Below are 21,971 nucleotides of genomic sequence, written 5' to 3'. Positions count from 1 at the left end.
CTCAGAGATCTGCTATGAAAACCAAATTAAATATACTGTGGATTCATTTATATTTTGTGGATATAGTAAAACCTGTATTATCATGGATATTTTGTGGATACAGTAAAAACTGTATTATCATGGATATTTTGTCGATATAGTAAAAACTGTATTATCATGGATATTTTGTGGATATAGTAAAAACCGTATTATCATGGATATTTTGTCGATATAGTAAAAACTGTATTATCATGGTTATTTTGTCAATATAGTAAAAACTGTATTATCATGGATCTGTAATTTCATAGTTTTGTCAAAGTCTGTAGAAAATGTGAACATCTTGCTACATGTTTAACCCCGCCACATTTTTGCGCCTGTCCCAAGTCAGGAGCCTCTGGCCTTTGTTACTCTTGTATTATTTTAACATTTAGTTTCTTGTGTACAATTTGGAGTTTAGTATGGCGTTCATTATCACTGAACTAGTATATATTTGTTTAGGGGCCAGCTGAAGGACGCCTCCAGGTGCGGGAATTTCTTGTTGCATTGAAGACCTGTTGGTGACCTTTTTCTGTTGTCTGCTCTATGGTTGGTCTCTTTACGCATATTCCCTATTTCCATTCTCAATTTTATCTTTAATGATTTCGATTGGATGGTTACCAATATCCATGAAATCCACAAAAAATGATACCCCAGGCATAATGATTAATGTACAATATTACAAAACACATGTTAAAAGATATTACTAAAGACAACTTCATGATGATGTTTGTGCTTAAAAGACAGACAGTGTGTCCTAGTAGTTTGAAATTAGGAATAGCAAAACCGAAATATGCCTTCCATGAATTTTTCTCTCTTGTTACACTATTCACTATTGACTATTTTTATCAATTAAAAAAATTGAAGCATTATCAAACCAAATTTAAATGGAAATCCAAGTTTGTAGTTTGTCTATATAGAAAAAAACAGATGCTCCGCAGGGCACAGATTTATACAACCGCAGAGGTTGAACCCTGAACAGTTGGGGTAAGTATGGACACAATATTCAAGCTGGATTCAGCTCTAAATTTGGATTGTGATTAAATAGTTGACACAGCATAGGTTTCTGACACAGAATGAATGTGGTCTAATGAACTTAACAAATTTTTTTTGCCTTTGAGCAATTCACTATGCTGTTGAATATTAATCCTCTCAAAAAAATGTTTGAAGAAATTTTCTTTTTATTTATGAAATCTGAAATGAGAAAAATTGGCCCCCCCCCCCCCCAATTTTTTTTCTCACATCCTCCTTTCCCTTATTCCAAAACTGATCTCAATTCAAATTTCTAATGGAGTTTGCAACAATAACTAGTCATTTAAATACATCATAAAATTTTAAAATGTAAAAAAAGTGCTTGTAATCACTGACTGGTAAAGATTGTTTTAATTTATTAGTTGGTAGTAAAAGTGAATATACATTTTTGGCCCCTAATTCCTAAAATGTTGGGACCAAAACACCCAAAATCAATCCCAACCTTCTTTTTATGGTCATAAACCTTGTGTTTAAATTTCATAGATTTCTATTTACTTTTACTAAAGTTAGAATGCGAAAACCAAATGTCTGTGAACGACGATGACGACAATGTGATACCAACATACAACCAAAATGTTTTCAATTTTTGGGGTCGTAAAAAAACAAAAAATTCTTAATTTGTTTGAACAAGTAAAAATCTTGCATTAAACAATAATAATTCTACAAAGTATTAGAATAGATAGCAATGAATGTTTTTTTTTACAGCTTATATTTTGTATAAAAGGATATTTCCCTAGCAAATATTCAAATGCATTCTCCCAAATGGTAAATAAAAGCCATATTAGAGAAAAAGCAATGGATTAGGCCCAAGGCGATGCCTTTTTATTTACATATAGCAAGTTTCTACAGCCATATACATGAGCATACCACCAAAAGTGGATATATGTGTAGCTACATACAGTTGATGGCTAGTATATGTAAATGAATAGAGTTATTTAGATGTCAGATTGCATATGTATTCATTTGACAAAAGGAAATTAAGGCCATAAAAAAAAAACAATTTTAGATTCTCATCTGCCATCTAAAAAACCTGATAATTAAGTACAGCAGGGCTTTATCATTGTATTTTCTGTATCTTCTGAAAAAATGAGATTTGACAAAGAATAACTTTTCATCTGGCTTGCAATGTTCTTAACATATCAGTTGTTTCTCCACTTTATTAGTTAAATGTGTGCCAAATATTCACACCTGAAAATATTAGAATAGTGCAAACAACCATTCTTGTGAAAAAAAAATTGACACTCGAAATAAAACTGTCTAGACCTTTGACAGAACCTGTAAAATCTTGCCAGCCAATCATCCAATAATACTTAGATATACTAGCCCAACAGACCTGTGTACATTATAATTTCTCTATATAATATTCAACAAAGAGGACCTAAAAAAATCCAATGTTTTGTTTTTGTCGAAATGTAAAATGAACTACTGTGACAAAGGAAGAGACCATTTCATCCTATTTTCAAGTAACAAAAAAAATAGAAGTTCTTGAAAAATTCAGAAAAAGAGATAATGATTTTTCACCTAAACTTGAATTTAAAACTGGTTATTTAAGTAATTTTGAATATAAGGTACCAGATCTAAACATTTCCCTAAATTTGAACTTAAAATACCTTAAATAATATAGAAAATAAAATACAGTCAATCCTTGGGATTTGAGAATGATTCTGGAAAGGTATGAATATCTAAAAATTAATTTCTATGGCCTACAGTTTTTGCTATATTTGTAAAAGATATCAGGTAGTGCATGCTGAGTGGGTATTGTATAGATTATAGTGCCAAGAATATCGAACCTGTCATATCTGTAAAAATAATAAAATATCTGTCATTTAAGGATTTGGTAATATTGTAGGTAGTAAATATATGCACAGAAAAGTTGTGGATTTCAGATTAAATGGGGCAAATAAAGGGTAAACAATTAAACCTCAAATCAGTATAACCTTAAATTGTATTACATTGTATTACATTTGTCATTTAAGGACCTTTTACGGCTGAATATGCAGTATGTGTTTTCCTCATTATCAAAGGCTGTACAGTGACCTATACTCGTTAATGTCTGTGTCATTTGGTCTCTGGTGTAGAGTTGTCTCATTTGCAATTATACCACATCTTCTTATTTTTATATCAACATATCATAAATTGAAATACCTCATTGAGAGAAACCAATCTTGCAAAATCTAAAGTATTAGATTATGCTATATTAACTATTTCTAATCAGAGGCCTTGTTTATTAAAAATAAGTTAAAACATCAGTATCAATGTAAAGTGCATTTGTTTTTTAAAGTTGTAAAAGTTTGTCTATTCAACTCACAATCAAGGACCATAACCCATAAAAATATAAACTGAAATTCCCAAACAATAGCATTGTATTTCAAAATATTTAGTGGTCTTGAGGTAATCTAAACTGAATTTCAAATATCCAAAATGTGGTTACACAAATTTTGTATGACTTAAACTATACCATAGAAAATTTATTGATTGGGAAAACCCATCTGATTGGACTGATGAATGACAATAAAGTTTATTGTCCTAAAACTTTACATGAGGCATAATAAATTTAAATACTGTAAAGTTGGCAATTTTTCATGAGATTGTTAATTTCGATGATTTGTCGATTTCGATAAAAAAAAAAATGCAATTGCACCTTAAAGCAAGATCATATTCAAAGACAATATTAAATCTGAAAATTATACCTCCCAAATAAATTTTGCTCTAGATTTTGAAATGATACAAGTCTCTACAAAAGTAAATTTGTACAGGATTGTAATTTTCAAAACATATAATATTGCAATTCAATTTCTACAAATTTTCAGATGAGATGCATACATGTTTTGCTTTAAAAAAAAATAAACACACAACTAAATTAAACTGAAATATTTCAAGGAATAAAGGACATGTTTACGAAGCATTCTGGGTGCTAAACCCCTATAATAAATACTCACCACACAACGCCGATGGTTGTTGAGTCAGAACAGCCTCACAAGACAGTATGAGCGGGTTATTGTTTGTAAGGGGTAGCTTGATCTCATCTGATGTCTTGGATCTGAAACCAAACAAATCAGTCAATGTTTAAAATATGTAAATTGTAGTAGTCTTCATCTGAAGAGGGTGCTTAACAGCAACCCTCCAACCTTCAAATTATGACAGTAAAGTTATAGTTTTGTAAATCTCGCCTATAGAAGATCTCCTACTTCCCTTTTTATTATTATGCTGAAGGTTAATTGTCATAGGCCAAATGGCTGTCAATTGTAAATATGTTGAAAACATGTGCAATCATTTTCAAGAAAACAAATCATCCACCAAAACTAAATAATATAATATTTAAACTCCTTAAAAAAGACATAAATATACACCTTATCAGTGTTTGGAAATCTGTTCCACTTGACCCTAGAATCTGTTCCGCTTGACCCTAGAATCTATTTCACTTGAATCATAATCATCATACAACAATACCTTTTCTTTTGTGGCGTCAGATATTTCTATGCAAAGTGCATGAAATTATAGACTTAAGGTGGTAACCAACATTTTAACTAAAATTAATTTGGCTCTTTTAATTTTCATAAAATTTTGACAAAGTATTTACTTTGACCCTTTGAGAAAAATATAAAAATTTCAAAACATGTGAACCAACCATTTTGTCAGAAATATTACACTGCTTATATAGCAATTTGACAAACACTAATTTTGATCATTGAGAAGCTTAATATTCCCTTAACAACACAACATAATTAAAACGTTAAGCTGATTTTACAGAGTTATCTCCCTGCAGTGTTAGTACCACCTTAATATCTTCATAATATTTACCTCTGTAACGTCCACTGTGTATATCCTGTGACGACCAGCTCCAGGGGACTATCTCCTGATATCTTGTCTAGTCCGACCTTAGCTCGGGGTTCCAGTATGTACTCTGACAACATACCAGTCTGACTCATTACAAATAAAGAGTCCACTACCCTTTTACCTTCTGTAAATAAATATTTAATTAACAAATGAATAATGTTATTTCATTTGATACTATTTTAACAGACTTAACTACATTAAAATCTGTTAATGATAGTTCTCAGTTGTTGCCTTCATGGGTGAAATAAACGTAAAAAAATGATTTTGAAAGTTTTGATATTAGCTTGCAGTACATTAATGTAACTTTGTATTTTTGTAGTAAAATCAGAAAAAAGCAATTCAACTAACAACCTAAAGGAGTAGGTCCGGTCAGGACCGATTTTGGCCTCAAATTTCATGTTCATCTGGCGAAAGATTTTGACCACTTTTTAAAAGCTTAAGTGTCTATTTTATTTGAATCAATTAGTTTATGTGAAAGATTTTAACTGATTTAGTCATAAAAAACGCACCGATTCAAGCTGCAATATGAAAAATCTACCAAATATGACGAAAAATGTCATTTTTCAGTTGGTTTTTGTCAAAAATGAAAGTGGCCGCATCCGTGTTCATCCTCAACCTTTATATATGTTATGTATTATCATAAAATACAACTTACATTTCAATATTAAGGATGAACACGAATGTGGCCACTTTCGTTTTACACGAAAACCGTCTAAAATTTAACAAAAATGCTAGAATTGTGAAGATTTCAGTAATTTAGCATGACTTAATGGTGCTAGTACCCGATATATGTGCATTGTAATTTCAAAATCAGCCTAAATTTATGTAGAAGAAGCATGCTACTGTCCAATGAATAACTAAAAGTTTACATTTTATCAACTTTGTAAAACTGCTATATTTTGGGGCCAAAAAGGGGTCTTACTGGACCTACTCCTTTTACCACGATCAATCTTCATAAACTTTGAAACCATTTATGAATTTTAATCATTTGAAATAATGACTTCCTACCAAATTTCTTAATCATGTGTTATATCACCAAAGTATTTTTTCGTTTAACTAATAGACAAACCCTGAATTTTTCTTCCAACTTATTTAGATGGGACTATGACATAATATTTTTTAACAATAATAAGATACATTTGAACACTTTTTTGAAAGTTCCAAAGAAAACAACAGCTTTGCAGATTGATAGCTGCATTTATGGATGGCAAAGTAAAATACATATTGTTTTAATAAGAATCTTTTAAAACTATGAAAATATCATCATAAATATTAGTGAACCTCATATAAATACTCGCTCTAACTATTTTTTTTTAAAACTGACTTTCATCAACCAATGAGATTCAGAAGGGGACACACAAAAGCATTTATCATGACAACATTTGCATAGGGAAAGTTGTACTGGATCTTACCCTAATAACTCATTTTCTTAAATTCACTTCCAGAAGCCTGCTATTGAAATCTTGGTTAAATCGTTTAGAATGCAGTGTATTTTTCAAATGAATAAATGAACAGTTCAGAAATGATATTCCCTTTGGTAATGTTAATGTTTTTGATGTTATGGTCTTAGTGCCATTTACAGGGATATTGAGACATCATAACAATATTTTTGGAGGACAGAAATTGAATTTAAAAATTGATATATTGGTTCAAACACTTGGATTTGGTAGTCTACCTCTATGCTCAACAGATACACTAGGATTCCCTCCAATCCAGAGCCTAGGAGTAGAGAAACAGGCATTCACCACAACAACATTATCTTTGCCACTAGGTGTGTGAGTGGGGCTTTGTGTCTTTCCACCTATACTGGTGGCCAGCATGAGTGGCTGTTTGATCTGTGACAAGGGATAAATCTGTGTGGCATGGGGGTATGGTGGCAGTCGTGGATTCTCTATGTTGTTATTGAGAGCATTCTGTCTTATTAGGCTTGGATAGTTGTCATAGTTTCCACCTAAAAATAAATGATGCCATATAAATTTAGCTTAAAAATGCATGCCTTTGGTTTGATTTTTATCAATAATTTATTAATTGCAGTTTTCTAGTTTGCTATGAGTTTTTGCCCAAATTCCATTATGGCATATGGCAAAATCCTTATAAGTGCATTCCTTACAGTAATATTTTTCTTCTATTAATCAATCTTTTAACTATGCATGACTTTTTCATTTTTAGCCATGGGGTTGTCAGTTTGTTTTAGATTTATGAGTTTGACTGTCCCTTTGGTATCTTTCGTCCCTCTTCTTTTACAGTACATGTTTTGAAATCAGACATGGAATTGGAGCTTTTGAGAAATTATTATGGAAATTATTTGTACCTTTATTTTATGATTTTCTTTTTATTTTCAGTAGTGATAAAATGTTTTGATCCAGCATTTTAACAGTTTAAAATGTCAGAGATATTTTGTAAAGATTAGTTTAATATGTGCTTTGCATGTTTTAGAAATCTAAGTATCAATTGTATGTCCTGACACAAAAGTTCACCACAATCTTGTATAATGATTACTCAGTACATACACATGTGAAATTATTGGACATCTTTGATTATTTTTTTCTTATTTGCCTCATTTAATTATGATACTTATCATTACAATGTTAAATCCTTGTACCTGTTGTAGACCCTGGACTACCAGAAAGAATTGGACTATCTCTATCAGGTCTGGGATGGTCCATATCATCTATACCAGCACTCTTATGAAATCTACTGGCTCTGTTGACAACTCTAGCTTTACAGTGTGTTCTCACATTTATATTACCTATAATAGAAATTATTATTATAAAAATATTTGACAAATTGTAAGTAACTAAAATGAGAATAATATTCCATTTCCTATTTTCTGTCAACAAGCAAACTTTAAGATCCAAATAAATTTAAACCGTGAATGAGCAATACATCTTATAAAACTTTTTAAACTCTTTGTCCCTTATATCTTTTAAGATCATTACAAAACATGCTATCAAGTCCTTTTTTCTGTTTTTATTGTATGTTTGTGTCCACTATTTCATTACAAATCCTTCCCTTGTTTACATTTTATTTTGATAGAATTATTGCCCCTAAGACTTCATACAAATTATAATCAACATTTTTCTACAGCTTTTCTGCTGAGGTTGCGTTTTAGTATGTAACTGTAAATGAAGACTTCATTTCTGAGCCTTTTATAGCTGACTATGAGATATGGGTTTTGCTCATTGTTGAGAGCTTTACTGTGACCTATAGTTGTTAATTTCTATGTCATTTGGTCTCTTGTGGTGAGTTGTCTCATTGACAATCATACCACATCTTCTTTTTTATATTTAAGATGAAATACTTTTTAACAGAATTATGTCCCTTTATTGTCTACCTGTATGGGTACCTTTTACAAGAAGCACATGCTGAAACTTACCACCATAAGGGGTAACAGGGAACACATGTGTTGTACCTCTATGGGTACTAACTGTTACCCATCTACTGTCTTGACTGAACGCCATGTCTATAACCTAAAATTATACAAAGGAATTTAAAATAGCAAGTAATAACTTTTTTCAATCATTTTGTGAATCAAATACTGTTAGTTTTCAGTTGATAGTTTTACATTCATAATTTTACAAATATCAATTGACAAAATGTTTTTCATTTGTTTCTTCAATTGCTGACGATTGATGTTACCAGCACTCTTGCTTTTAGCTTTTTGTCTGATATTTGGAGTCCTCTAGCTTTATCCATGAGGTGTCAATAACAATTTTGCCCACTAATTTTTCCTTAAAAAATCCAGTTAAAAGGCCATTTTTTTTTTAAATCTTATAAAGTCCCTGTTTTTTTTCCATATATTTTGAAAGAAACGAAAAACCAATGTTAATTATATGAAAAATCTAGAGGGAATCATTTCAGCCCAAAGAAGTAGGTCCAGTAAGAACCCTTTTTGGCCCCAAAATATAGCAGTTTTACAAAATTGTTAAAATGTAAACTTTTGGTTATTTATTGGACAGTAGAATGCTTCTGCTACATAAATATGGGCTGTTTTTGACAATACAATGCACATATATCGGGTACTAGCACCATTAAGTCATGCTAAATTACTGAAATCTTCACAATTCTAGCATTTTAGTTAAATTTTATACAGTTGTTGTGTAAATCGGAAGTGGCCGCATTCGTGTTCATCCTTAAAATTGAAATGCAAGTTGTATTTTATGATAATACATAACATATATAAAGGTTGAGGATGAACACGGATGTGGCCACTTTCATTTTTGACAAAAACCATCTGAAAAGTGACATTTTTCTGCATATTGGTGGATTTTTCATATTTAAGCTTGAATCGGATCGTTTTTAATGACTAAATAAGTTAAAATCTTTCACATTAACTAATTGAATCAAATGGAATAGACACTTAAGTGTTTAAAAAGTGGTCAAAATCTTTCGTCAGATGAACCTGAAATTTGAGGCCAAAATGGGTCCTTACCGGACCTATATATTTACTTTTTTATTTATAACAGTCTTTGTTATTTTAAAATAGAAGAGAGAGCATCCTAAATTGCATTAATCCCATCAATAAAAACCTCGTAATAATTTCGGAAGTTACAGTACCCATACCTTAGCTGTTGTATCCCCTCTGTGTAGTGTATACAGATGATGTACAGCTCCTAGTGAGGAGCTACAAGGATGGGCCATGATCCTGGTCACATGGAAATTATGTCCTTATTTACAGTAACCATACCTTAGCTGTTGTATCCCCTCTGTGTAATGTATACAGGTGATGTACAGCTCCTAGTGAGGAGCTACAAGGATGAGCCATGATCCTAAACACATGGAAATTATGTCCTAATTTACAATATCCATACCTTAGCTGTCGTATCCCCTCTGTGTAATGTATACAGATGATGTACAGCTCCTAGTGAGGAGCTACAAGGATGAGCCATGATCCTAAACACATGGAAATTATGTCCTAATTTACAGTAACCATACCTTAGCTGTCGTATCCCCTCTGTGTAATGTATACAGATGATGTACAGCTCCTAGTGAGGAGCTACAAGGATGAGCCATGATCCTAAACACATGGAAATTATGTCCTAATTTACAATATCCATACCTTAGCTGTTGTATCCCCTCTGTGCAATGTATACAGATGATGTACAGCTCCTAGTGAGGAGCTACAAGGATGGGCCATTATCCTGAACACGTGAAAATTATGTCCTAATTTACAGTAACCTCACCTTAGCTGTTGTATCCCCTCTGTGTAGTGTATACAGGTGATGTACAGCTCCTAATGAGGAGCTACATGGATGGGCCATTATCCTGAACACGTGAAAATTATGTCCTAGTTTACAGGCAGTCAGTAATAGTGTTCCAGCAGGGTCGAATAACATGTGAGATACAGGTTCATTGGCATGAGCATGAAAATGTGCCACTAAACTGTCATCTTCATTGTCTTCTGATACACAATACTGGAAAATAAATCAAAATTGTGATGTAATATATATTATGTAAATGCAATAAAATGCATTCTCTTGAAACAGATGTTCTTGAATTTATCTTTATCTTAAGTTTAATACATGTCTCCTTATTTTTAAAACCAATATTTTGCAAAAATTGGGGTCACAGGACCAATTTTCTTGCTTGAAAACAAATAAGTAAATTTACTGCACATTCCTTTATGAAAAATATATTATCTCCCCTTATATGACTAAATTTGTAAAAAAAATAAACAAAAAATAATCTGTATTGTGAAAAAAAACCAATTTATTCTTGTAATAAGATTAAATACACAAATTTCTTTGTTCAAAATAAAAATCCAAGACAGCAGAAGATAACATAACGTAACATGATTTTTTTTTTAAACATTTGACATTAAATTCTGTGCAAATTTGAAGACAATTTTCTGCCAGTTTCAAAAGTGTGATAATGAAAAAAAGTAAACATTCTCATTCAGCAGTTGTTATTAACTAACACAATACTATTATGACTTACATGGTCCCCGTGTATATTCTGTAAATCTACAATAGATATAATGCCTGGTCTGTTCCCATTATCTATCTGGTTAAGGTCAGATTTCTTGGGTGGTGTTGATGGCTTGCTGCCAGTCAAGTTACTAACCACAGCCTCACTAAACACAGATAACCCTTTGAATGCTCCCTGTAATATAATCAATATTTTATGTTTTTCATTTCTTTCATGCATTCTTTATGTAACATATATGTAAAGTGTGGGGAACATCAGCTGCTTTATAATGTAAATCAAGAAATGATGCATACAGAATAGTGGCACTTTTGTTTTTTATACTGACTTATCAGCAAGAATTTCAAGCGACTCAGATAGTTGTTCGGTTGTATGAGTGAAGTTGTGTGCATTTCATCAATAAATTGAGATGGATGGACATGAACAAGTGACGTTGCTGCACTGATATTTGACATCATTGACTAATATTTTTGAGATTTGAGAATCAAGTTCTGTCCATAATCTTCACAAATATAAGCCAATCAATGTGGATCTTTGACCACTAACAAGCAAGTAATCAGATGTATTAATGTACTTCCTCTACATGTTGTTATAGAATATTATTGAGAGAAATGGAAATGCTAGATCTAAAAGTTACTATGTTTCTCTTCTGTCACTTTTTCATATCAATCATCCTATTAAGAGGCTGTCCAAGTAAATATCAGGCAAATCCTATGATATGGGTGGCACAACATAATTTTTTTCCCACTGATTTTTTGGTTCCAATGCAACGTTTATATCATACAAAGGATATATATGTCAAAGATATTTTTGAATCAACAGTGGATGGCTCAGAAAATGATTTTAAAGTTCACTAACAATGCAACAAAATTTTGTACAAAATCAAGAGTTATCTCCCCTTTTCAATGAATTTTCAGAGCTTTCTATGTATTTTTTTTTCTCTTTATTTGTTGCAGTTGATATAGAACACAATTTAACTTTGAGAAAGAATGAATTTGAGATATGAAATAGGTGAAAAAAAATTTGAAAACAAAATATGTCATGTGCCATCCACTGCCTTGTTTTTCCATGGACACTGTCTTAAATTCAAAGGAAATAATAAATGAATCACACCTTATGTCTGTACATATTCCTGAATTAGAGTATCACATGTTGTTAATTCAATCTTAATTATTGTATTGTCTTTCTCAATTGTGTTGGTTGTTAGATTTGTTTATTTTCAATAGATAACAACTTAAGATAACAAACCTTAGCTGCACTGATGACTGTTGCAGCATATGACTGTGCTCCATCTCCTGACATCCCTCCAAATGACTGATGTAATGGGACCAACTGTGAAGTATACAACAAATTTTATAAACTAATTTAAAAGTTGATGAGCTCAGTCTTAAGGTGGTACCCAACACTTTCACTAAAATTAATTTGGACCCTTTAACAAAAATATAAAGATTTAAAAAATTTTGAACCAACCTTTTTGTCAGAAAAATTACACTGGTTATATAGCAGTTTGACAAACACCAATTTTAATCATTGATAAGCTTAATATTCTTTTTACAACACAACGTAATTAAAACTTTTAGCTGACTTTACAGAGTTATCTCCCTGTAGTGTTAGGTACCACCTTAAATTTGATGTATGTCTTTTTGATCTTTGGTTAATCATGAAGTAACAGCTTATAAATTAAATAGAAATACACATCTCAAATCATATATTTAAAAAAAAATAATATTCAAACTAATTACTCTTTTATCAGCATAGGCCAACCATCTACTACCAAGAGCAACTGGGTTTTCACTGGGACCAGTACAAGGAAAACAGTCTGAAAAAGAAAAATAATTAAATAAAAACCTGATTTATAATTTTATTAAATTAAAATGTGTCAAATCATAAGCTGTATTAATTAATACTAAATACTTATATAAAAAAAATACAATCACATGTAGGTATACATATGGTAATGTTAGAAGTTTCATGATTACAAAATATCTTTTCGATAAACTGATTCTTAATTTAAAAGAGAACTGTATATATTTTCCTAAGTTACAAAGCTGTTTTATGGTTTCACCAGACAAAATTCTAATAACTTAAAAATTGATGGCTACAACAGTAACATATTTATATGTGAGGGAAGTCATATATACATGTATTACTTTTTATATGTGAGGGAACATATATATACATGTATTACTTTTTATATGTGAGGGAACATATATATACATGTATTACTTTTTATATGTAAACTTTAACGTTTGAAAAAAAATAGAAACCAGCTGGATATACTGTAAATTCAGAAATTACTGTGTGCATTTATTATTGTGAAACACTGATTACTTAATAAAATGCTAAATCTAATTCATGCGATAAAAAAAAAAATTGTGAAGGAAAAATCTGTAATATGATTGCAAGTTTTTTTATCATTACAAATCTGATACTGTTGGATTTTTCGCATTAACAAAACCATCACAATAATTTCTGAATTTAAAAGTAATGTATTAATATATTGCTGAAATGTTTCAAATAACATATGAAAGAAATGCTAAATGAAATTTTATTATAATTGATGCAAAACTAACTACTGAGGATTCATTCATTTTCATGGGTACAGATTTTCCTGGATTAAGGAAAAAGTTGTATTTTCATGGATATTTGATATCAGAGTTTTACAAAAGCTTGTATACAAGCTTATAGAAAATTTGTTCCTAATGGAACACTTAAATTCGAGGTTCACCTATACCCATGAAAATTGGTGTTCCATGAATAATGATGAATTCACAGCAAAACATCAAAATTAATAACTTAAAAGTTCTACATACTTCTAATTATGTTTTCCTCACACAATGGAGACCATCCTTTCAAATCAAAGTCATGTCACGATGTTTAATATTTTTTTAAATTGTCCAATAAAAATAAAATAGAGCCTTAATTGAACAAAACTAAGGTAAGTCAAATTATCATTTATTTTCTCAAAATCAACTTTTATGGATGGTTTAAATAAATTAAAAAAAAAATTGTCTGCTTTCATTTGAACAATAAATAGTATTATGTTTTTTTAAAAATAACAAATTCTGTAACCTACCACATAAATATAATCTATGAAAATTATTGCCGATAACGATTCATGTATCCCATTTCATTCAAGAAATTGTGTTAATGACAATTTCTTAAAGACAATTAAACAGTTACCTGTTATCCAGAACTTCTGTTTTAAGGTAGCTGCATCAAATACACAAAGTTTCTCCTTGAATACAACTACTATCACTCTGGAAAATATTATCAAATAAGTTATGCACTAATGAAATAATTTTTTGGTAATCTTTCAACTGTCAGAGTATATTTGCTTTTGGCATGTTTTTAATATATAATATATAATATTCATTTTAGAAAAAAGAATAAAGAACTTTAAAAAGTGAAATTATAGCCTGCATTACTTATTGCAAATTTTTGAAGAATTGACAAAACTGTAAGATTGCTTCTTAAATTTGAGGTAAACTTCTATACAGATTTGTAATATTGAATTCAGAAAACGAGTGTTGTCTTTTGTTTTTGTTACATAGTTTGTTTTCTATCTCATTTATTATCAGCTTTTATTCTTTGTGCAGACAAGCAGTTTGTAATTACACAAGAGGCTAATTAAGGCCACTATAATATCACATAAACTGATGAAAACATTTAATAAGAAAATAATTCAATTTGTAATTGTATTTAGACTTTGAATTTTTTCTATTGATTTTTTTTTTTAACCCTAAACACACTAGAACAAATGAATAAGGAAGATTTAAATTGTTTGAAAACTCACCTTTTATTGCACTCTATATTAATGACTGGATATGTTTTAAAACTAACGTTGTGAACTTCATCTCCTGTCTTCAAAGACACAAACTTTACTGCACAATAGGGCTGGCCAGCACTTAAAATAAATAAAACATTCAATCATTTCATATCGTTATATCTTGTCCTACATCTCCTTGTTTTTATTTATAAAACTAGCCAGTAATCCTGAGCCTTGAACAAAGAGGAGTAGATAAAAACACATGATACAGTGGTAATTTTTGTATGAAAATTATGCTTTGCTGTAATAGATGATATTAAAGATATAAACTTTCCACTAGTACTGACATTTATATTCCTCTGAAAAATAAAGGTTCATTAACAATTTTACAATGCTATAAGTACTCTTTTAAAAATTCACTCAACAAGCACAGTACAGCATTTACACCTGCAAAAAACTATGTGATTTCCAAATAATATTTTTTTGTCTGTTTTATACCATATCCAGAACACCTTAAGAACTACTAATAAAGTTGTCATCAAGATGGCATGTGAGTATGTGTGTGTGATTGTAAGAAGTTTTTTTAAACAATTAATTACTGTATACCAATTTAATTTCACCTTTAGCTCTAGATTTTGATTGCTTATTCTGTGGCGATTAAATTTCATGATTTTAAAATTTGATTGAAGAAGTTAAACAAGGAAAGATCCAAGTTTTACATATTTATGAGAATTATTTTCGCGTTACTTTTCTATTTGTGAAAATAAATCGCTCTTGAAAATTAGTTAGTTTACAGTAAGTTTTAGGATATCAAACCTTGAAGTATCACAGACAGCTACTAAAGGTCTTTTACTGGCAAACTTATCGTTTTCACCATACACTGAAAAGTAAAATACATCGTATAAGATTAAGGAGAGGAATTTTACCAATTCTATTACCATGAGCAATTATTAAACTGTCATCAGAAGTATTAATTGTACAAAAACTATACTTGAGAATACATAAAAAGTAGATTTATTATTGTTTGTTAATAAATATGAATTTTTTGTCTTTTTTCTATATAGGGAAACAATAATGATAATCATTATGAAATAGATTTCGAAGGGCTGAAGGTATCAAATGTTTTTTTTGTGTGATCATTTTAAGATTCATATAGCTGTGAACCCGTAAATGCTGCAAAAAAACAGACCTTGACCTGCATGTAAATTTAGGGTTTAAAAACTTTTAATCATTTAAGTAAACTCAAGTAAACACCAAGGGAACCTCATATATAACCATTAAACTGGATGCTTCTTCTGTATTGACAGATAAAACAAAACTATGTGATCACTCAAATTATTTCAAAGGAATGTAAAAAAATACATTTATATAAAGCATGCAAAATATATCATCTTACTTATCATTTTCTTTTTTGCTTTTATAGCTAGCTATGTGGTATAGGTTTTGCTGATGGTTTTACTTGAAGGTTTACAACACTGAGTATTATTACTATCTTACCTGGAGAAGGTGTAGGTAAAACTCGGAGTATTCTTACTGGTCCCTGTCTTACAGAATAGACTTCTTGTGCTTCACCACTTGGCTAAAAGATAAAAAAAAAAAAAAAAATTGTAAAAGATGAACAGTATTTGACCACACAAGGTAAAATTTTATACCACCCCTGAATATGAGATATTGCTTTAGTGTCATTGGGTTGCTGTCTCATTGACATGTACATCACATCTTATTATATTCACATCAATCTCAGTACTTGATCCTACTATTCAAATAAAGTTACACAGAGATATTGTTCTGTAATTATGATATAAATTTACAAATGTTTAAATTAAAATTAATATAGCAATACTTTTACATACATTATGCAAAATATTCGAAGTCCATGAACGATAAACGAAGGTAAAGGGCCAGATAATGTCGGTTGAAATAAGATATGCTAATGCTAATACAACTTTAAACCATGTTTCATTTTAGTCTGGCGTACAAAATAATAGTCCTTGTATATAAATATATATATATATGAAAAAAATCACATTTACCAGTTGCTTACATCAGGGTATCAATAATTTATTTTGACAGTGACATTCTGTATCTTGGTAAGAATTGAACCTACCATTATATTCCAGATTTGAACTCCATTACTATAACCCAATATAAGTAATAATGGAATGCCTTTGTTTTCTCCGACTGTAAAGTCTGGATTCCTTGATATATCTGAAATAATAATAATAATTCTTATAAAACAAATAGATTATTTGGTATAATTGCCCATGAGATAATTATCCACCAGCGTCCAAATGAGGTAGATTTAAGCAACTTAAGGTCATCATACTGCCTTCAACATCTAACAAAGCACATAATTGAATTAGGTTAAAGATATTGAACAATGGACTAAACCCCATATTATAAGGCAGCAACCATTTGATTTTCTGGGGGGGCTATGGTTTTTTTTGGAAAAAAAAGTTTGTTTCCAGTTTTTGGAGAAAAAAATAATTTGTTTTTGATTCTGAGAAAAAAAAATTGTTTGTATTGCCCTCAGCTGCCACTATATGTAATGCTAAAATTGAAAGAAAAAAATTGTTTTCGACTTGTCGCGAAAAAAATAGATTGTTTTTCGCCGCAGGCATAGCCCCCCCCCCCAGAAAATCAAATGGTTGCTGCCTAAGTCAAAATATGAGTCTTATATGATGATTCAGTATTAAATTATTATGGGTAACAGGTGAAAATTCTTGTAAATTTATAAACAAACTGTAAATGCATTTATTCTTATTATTTATTATTTTTACAGGACTGTTTGTTGTTTTCAGATGTATGTTTTTCAAACACGTATGATTTCATTTGTATTTTTAAACTGCTTCAGTTTTGTTCAAGGTTTACTGTTTACCACTTTTGAGGGTGATAACATAGATTGTTTAGCAGTCCCCATAATTCTCTATTCTTTATATTTTTGGCCTATTTATCTCTATTCTTTTTTGTGTTGGTCTATTTTTTTTTGTAGTATTGGCCCATTATTCTTTATAATTTAAATCTCATCCAGACCTTCATTAGGGGCGACTAAAATATGTTACTGTTATATATTAAAGGGGACTACAAAATAAATCTTTATTTCTTTCTCATTACCATTTATATCACTCCTTTCAAATCTCATCCACAAAATTTTCTCTTTGTCATCAACTTTTTGGTTTCCACTATAGGCCTGAAATTAAGAAAAAGGACTGAAACAACCATAGCTATGTTACTATATTCATATTAAATGAACACTGTACAAAACATAATTGCATTTTATAGTCTGATGGCAGGAAATCCAACAAAAAAATCTTTTTTATTTTTTATATTTAGAACTTATTATAAGCACAACTCATAATTTCATGACTGAAGTTGTTCTAACATCATCAAGTTCAATGAAGTATGAATGATCTTTTTTCCTTCCTGCTTTAAAAATCACCCCTATGCATGTATGCTCTACTAATGTATTTAACATAATGTTTTTGGATAGAAATAGACAATTTTCATATTTTATTGAATAAAATTTATTAAAATTCTATTGTTTAGTTTTCTTTCTATCAACATTATCAAACACAATTGGTTTTTACATGTATTTAATACAAAATTGATTTTTTTTATCTTAACTACATAAGTTACATCTATATTTAAAAAAATTATATCAATTTTCATTTTGACCTGAGGGGGGGCGCTCATCTAGTTTTACGGAAACGTGTTTGACTGTAATTATGGCATACAAATTTGCATATAAGTACAAATAATTATATAATCATTGTATGAATGTATGTCTATAAACATAAACAAGTCTAAATTGAAAACTACGTTCAAACCTATGATTGCTTTGGATAAAAACCGCAATTTTTATACTTGTGCATGTAAAACAAATTTCGTTGTAGAAGGGTCTAAAAGACTATAAACATATATACACTATAGTTATTTGCATGTACAGTTAATTGTAACTGAATTTTGTCTTCAAATGACCTGAGATCTGCTCCGATTAACCTTCTGACATCATGCAACAATCATTTTTTTTTCATTGTGAGGTAAACATTTTTCAATTGTGATATCAAAGATTACTGGAACTTGTGTGATCTTACATACATGTATTAAATGGCAGACAAAGGAGGAGGTTCAGTAAGACCTCTTTTTGGCCCCAAAATATAGCAGTTTTACAAAATTGTGAAAATTTAATCTTTTAGCTATTAATTGGAAAGAAGAATGCTTCTGCTACACAAATATGGCCTGTTTTTGACAATACAATGCACATATATCACGTACTAACATCATTAAGTCATGCTAAATTACTGAAATCTTCACAATTTTAGCATTCTAGTTAAATTTTAGACAGTTTACGTCTTAAATGAAAGTGGCTGCATTCTTGTTCATTCAAAATATTGAAATGTAAGTTGTATTTGATGATAATACATAACATATATAAACATGATAAAGGTTGAGGATGAACAAGGATGCGGCCACTTTCATTTTTGACAAAAACCATCTGAAAAGTGACGATTTTTTGCATATTTGATATATTTTTCATATATAAGCTTGAATCAGAGCGTTTTTAATGACTTAATCAGTTAGAATCTTTCACATAAACTAATTGAATCAGGTGGAATAACATATCAAGAAATGATAGGTTGTGCCATCTTAAATTGCGAATCAAGAGACGTAGGTGATGAATTTCATTATGTTATGTCATGTAATGTTCTAACTCAAGAAAGAAAGAGGTTGATACCATACTATCATGACTATTGTACTCTTCGTCCAAATATTTATAAATATCAACAATTAATGAGCTATAATAATTATATTGTTCTTGAAAAACTTGGTAGATTTATAAAAATTATAAATGTGAGGGTCACTCCTCCTGGTTAGTTTGTAATGTAATGTTTATGTTTGTATTGTTCACATGTGCTTCAATATTTAATGTAATTGTTTATATATTCTCTGTAACTATGTAATTTGTAGTTTATGAGAAATAAAATTCATTCATTCATTCAAATTTGAGGCCAAAATCTGCCCTTACCGGACCTACTCCTTTGCTTAAAAGTGTAAATACATCTTTTGCTCACCTGTGGTACAACATCTGATATGAAATCAACTACGTTTTCCATAACCGTTTTGTCACTGAAAAATAAAGTAAGCATGCACATGATGTATATATATATACACATTTACTTGCATAAACCATTAAAGGTAAAATCCAGTAGATATTTTATTTAGAATTTTTAAAACTGATGAAATTCTAGAAAAGAGATGTGATTGAGTCTTCAACAAATGGAACAATACAATGTTTCCTTGGTCATTAGTGAGACAAATATGCTGTGCAAGATATTCCTTAATTTTTCATAAACCTAGAGTATTGCAGGACCTATATTACTAATTAGGCCAAATTGTTATAGCGTCTTAAAATTCTATTAATAAAATTCAGTCATATGTACAGTTTCCTACGACATCACAGCTAAAATTCAAACAGCCTGAAAGATATCATTACCATTTGTACTAGGCCAGTATATTAATATGGGTACAGGTTTACCGTCATGACTGTTTATTTTAAGCTCGACAGGCACAACTTTAATAATTAAGCATGAAAATGGGAAACAAAGGGCGGGACACAGGCAATTACATGCACTGCAATGGCAACGAGAGAAGCGAATATGGGATTCTGTTCAAATTATAAGCAGGATCCAAGTTTGGAACCCCAATACAACGATACACTTTCATTTTAGTACTTCAGACATTTTCTCTTGTGATGTCAAAATTTTGCGTAACTGTTGTGGTTCCGAAAAAGTAATCAGGTAATCGCAATAAGGTGTATTCAAAGATCAGGACGAAACAGTTCAAGCTTGAGAAATTTATTCTAATTCATTTCCCAATTGAGATATTTTCATGAAATATATTATTGATTAATTTCATCCTGCAGATCCATGGGTCCAGTTGTGTATCCAAATTGGCGATCATATCCCATTTCTGGCTCAGTATCCTTCTGGCTTTGACATAATAAAGTGGTCCCAAATTATCTGGTACATGCATGTTATAATCTTGCTATGTAATGGAAATTTACCTGAATCCCTGTGGTCTAACAACATTATTTACAAATTTAAGGTGCTTTCGGGGCGATTCTGCGGACATTCTTTCAATTTTTACAAATGTAAACAAATGTACTTGTTGCAGAAATGACGTCAGCTTTGTTTTGACCTGTCCGCGAAGTAAAGTTGCAGATTTCCGTTTCCTGGACGAATAAATTTTAAACAATTAACCGTCATAAACATGAGAAAGATCCGGAAAGGATAAGAAACCGAAAACTTTAATTTGTGACTGGAAAGGTACCAGTCTTGTATTACATCTCCAGTTTCCAAAACATGGAGGGAAACAAAAAAGTGTATTTGTTTATGCATTTTTTTCTGAACTCAATTTTTTCTGTTTGATTATAGGTTTATGCTGAATTGAAACATATAGGTAAATAGACTTAAAAAAATTCACATACATGATGTGAACATGAAATTTTTTTTCTATGTAGCATTTTTTTATTTTTTATTTCAAAGATCTGCTGTTTAACATGTAAGCCTATGGAGCAGTCAATTACAAGACTGCAACCGAAAGAGTAAAGCAATTAAGATCAAACAAATATAGATCAAAGCTTTTTGAGGTTTTCACGAATATTAAATTGGAAAAAAAGAAGAAAATAACACATGCAATCTAAAGTTTAGATATCACCTAAAAATACTACACTGTTCATGAACACGATGTATCCTCAATACCGTCTCAATATGGTAAATGAGGGATTTTTACTTTTTTTTTTACACTAAATCTTGATAACACTTGATAATCCATACATTAACTTTTAGCAGTACTCCAACTATTGGTGTTAATGTTTTATAAACAGTTTTTGTCTGATTAAACTAATGGTTTTGATTTTTTAAATTGCCAATATTTGCTGAAATGGGCAAACTACTTGAATATGAGATTTGTCATGATAATATCACTACTCAGGTTTTATTGTTTAAACCATTTTCGATATATTGTCATAAATTGAACATGGAGAATGTGCGTATTCAGTGAAGCAGTAGCTATGTTAAATAAAGTTTCAAAGCCTCCTTCAATAAATAATAAAGTGAATTTGTTAACAGACCATTTCATTGAGCTACTAAATCTTCTGAACGCCCTATTATGAAAGAGAATAATAATGGAATAGAAATCAACATAAAACCACACGAAAAGCATTAGATGAAGTCTGCAAATAAAAGTAAAAAAATGGAAAATCATATGAAAATGACAATCTGAATGCCGAACTCTTTGGGAATGGGACTTATCAATGTTATCTACCACTCTGCTCTAAAACATCTTTAAAAAAACATCGAGAAGAAAGATCTGATGCCATGTGACAGACATA

General features: G+C 30.4%; 1 protein-coding gene across 2 annotated transcripts in view; it reads right to left on the bottom strand.

The window, feature by feature from the left end:
* The window catches only part of LOC139528380 (BCAS3 microtubule associated cell migration factor-like), a 31,849-nt gene extending 11,048 nt beyond the window's left edge, over positions 1-20,801 (bottom strand). Inside the window, exons 1-18 of one of the 2 annotated variants that reach the window (XM_071324342.1) lie at positions 20,643-20,801; positions 19,651-19,705; positions 17,693-17,768; positions 16,686-16,786; positions 16,076-16,157; positions 15,395-15,458; positions 14,606-14,716; positions 13,993-14,069; positions 13,623-13,658; positions 12,552-12,628; positions 12,058-12,141; positions 10,822-10,986; positions 10,068-10,298; positions 8,261-8,354; positions 7,487-7,633; positions 6,560-6,835; positions 4,849-5,008; positions 3,987-4,087 (exon numbers count right to left, since the gene is read on the bottom strand). In XM_071324342.1, the coding sequence (XP_071180443.1) occupies positions 3,987-4,087; positions 4,849-5,008; positions 6,560-6,835; positions 7,487-7,633; positions 8,261-8,354; positions 10,068-10,298; positions 10,822-10,986; positions 12,058-12,141; positions 12,552-12,628; positions 13,623-13,658; positions 13,993-14,069; positions 14,606-14,716; positions 15,395-15,458; positions 16,076-16,157; positions 16,686-16,786; positions 17,693-17,768; positions 19,651-19,705; positions 20,643-20,710 (2,005 nt within the window). In that variant the 5' untranslated portion in view covers positions 20,711-20,801. The remainder of the gene's footprint in view (positions 1-3,986; positions 4,088-4,848; positions 5,009-6,559; positions 6,836-7,486; positions 7,634-8,260; positions 8,355-10,067; positions 10,299-10,821; positions 10,987-12,057; positions 12,142-12,551; positions 12,629-13,622; positions 13,659-13,992; positions 14,070-14,605; positions 14,717-15,394; positions 15,459-16,075; positions 16,158-16,685; positions 16,787-17,692; positions 17,769-19,650; positions 19,706-20,642) is intronic. The other variant, XM_071324343.1, reaches the window with a different exon arrangement.
* Between the last annotated feature and the right edge of the window lie 1,170 nt (positions 20,802-21,971).

This window comes from Mytilus edulis, chromosome 6 (assembly GCF_963676685.1).
Source record: "Mytilus edulis chromosome 6, xbMytEdul2.2, whole genome shotgun sequence".
In the NCBI taxonomy this organism is placed as follows: Eukaryota; Metazoa; Mollusca; class Bivalvia; order Mytilida; family Mytilidae; genus Mytilus; species Mytilus edulis.
The sequence above is the reverse complement of the archived record's forward strand: the minus strand, read 5'-3'. Positions and strand labels throughout refer to the sequence as shown.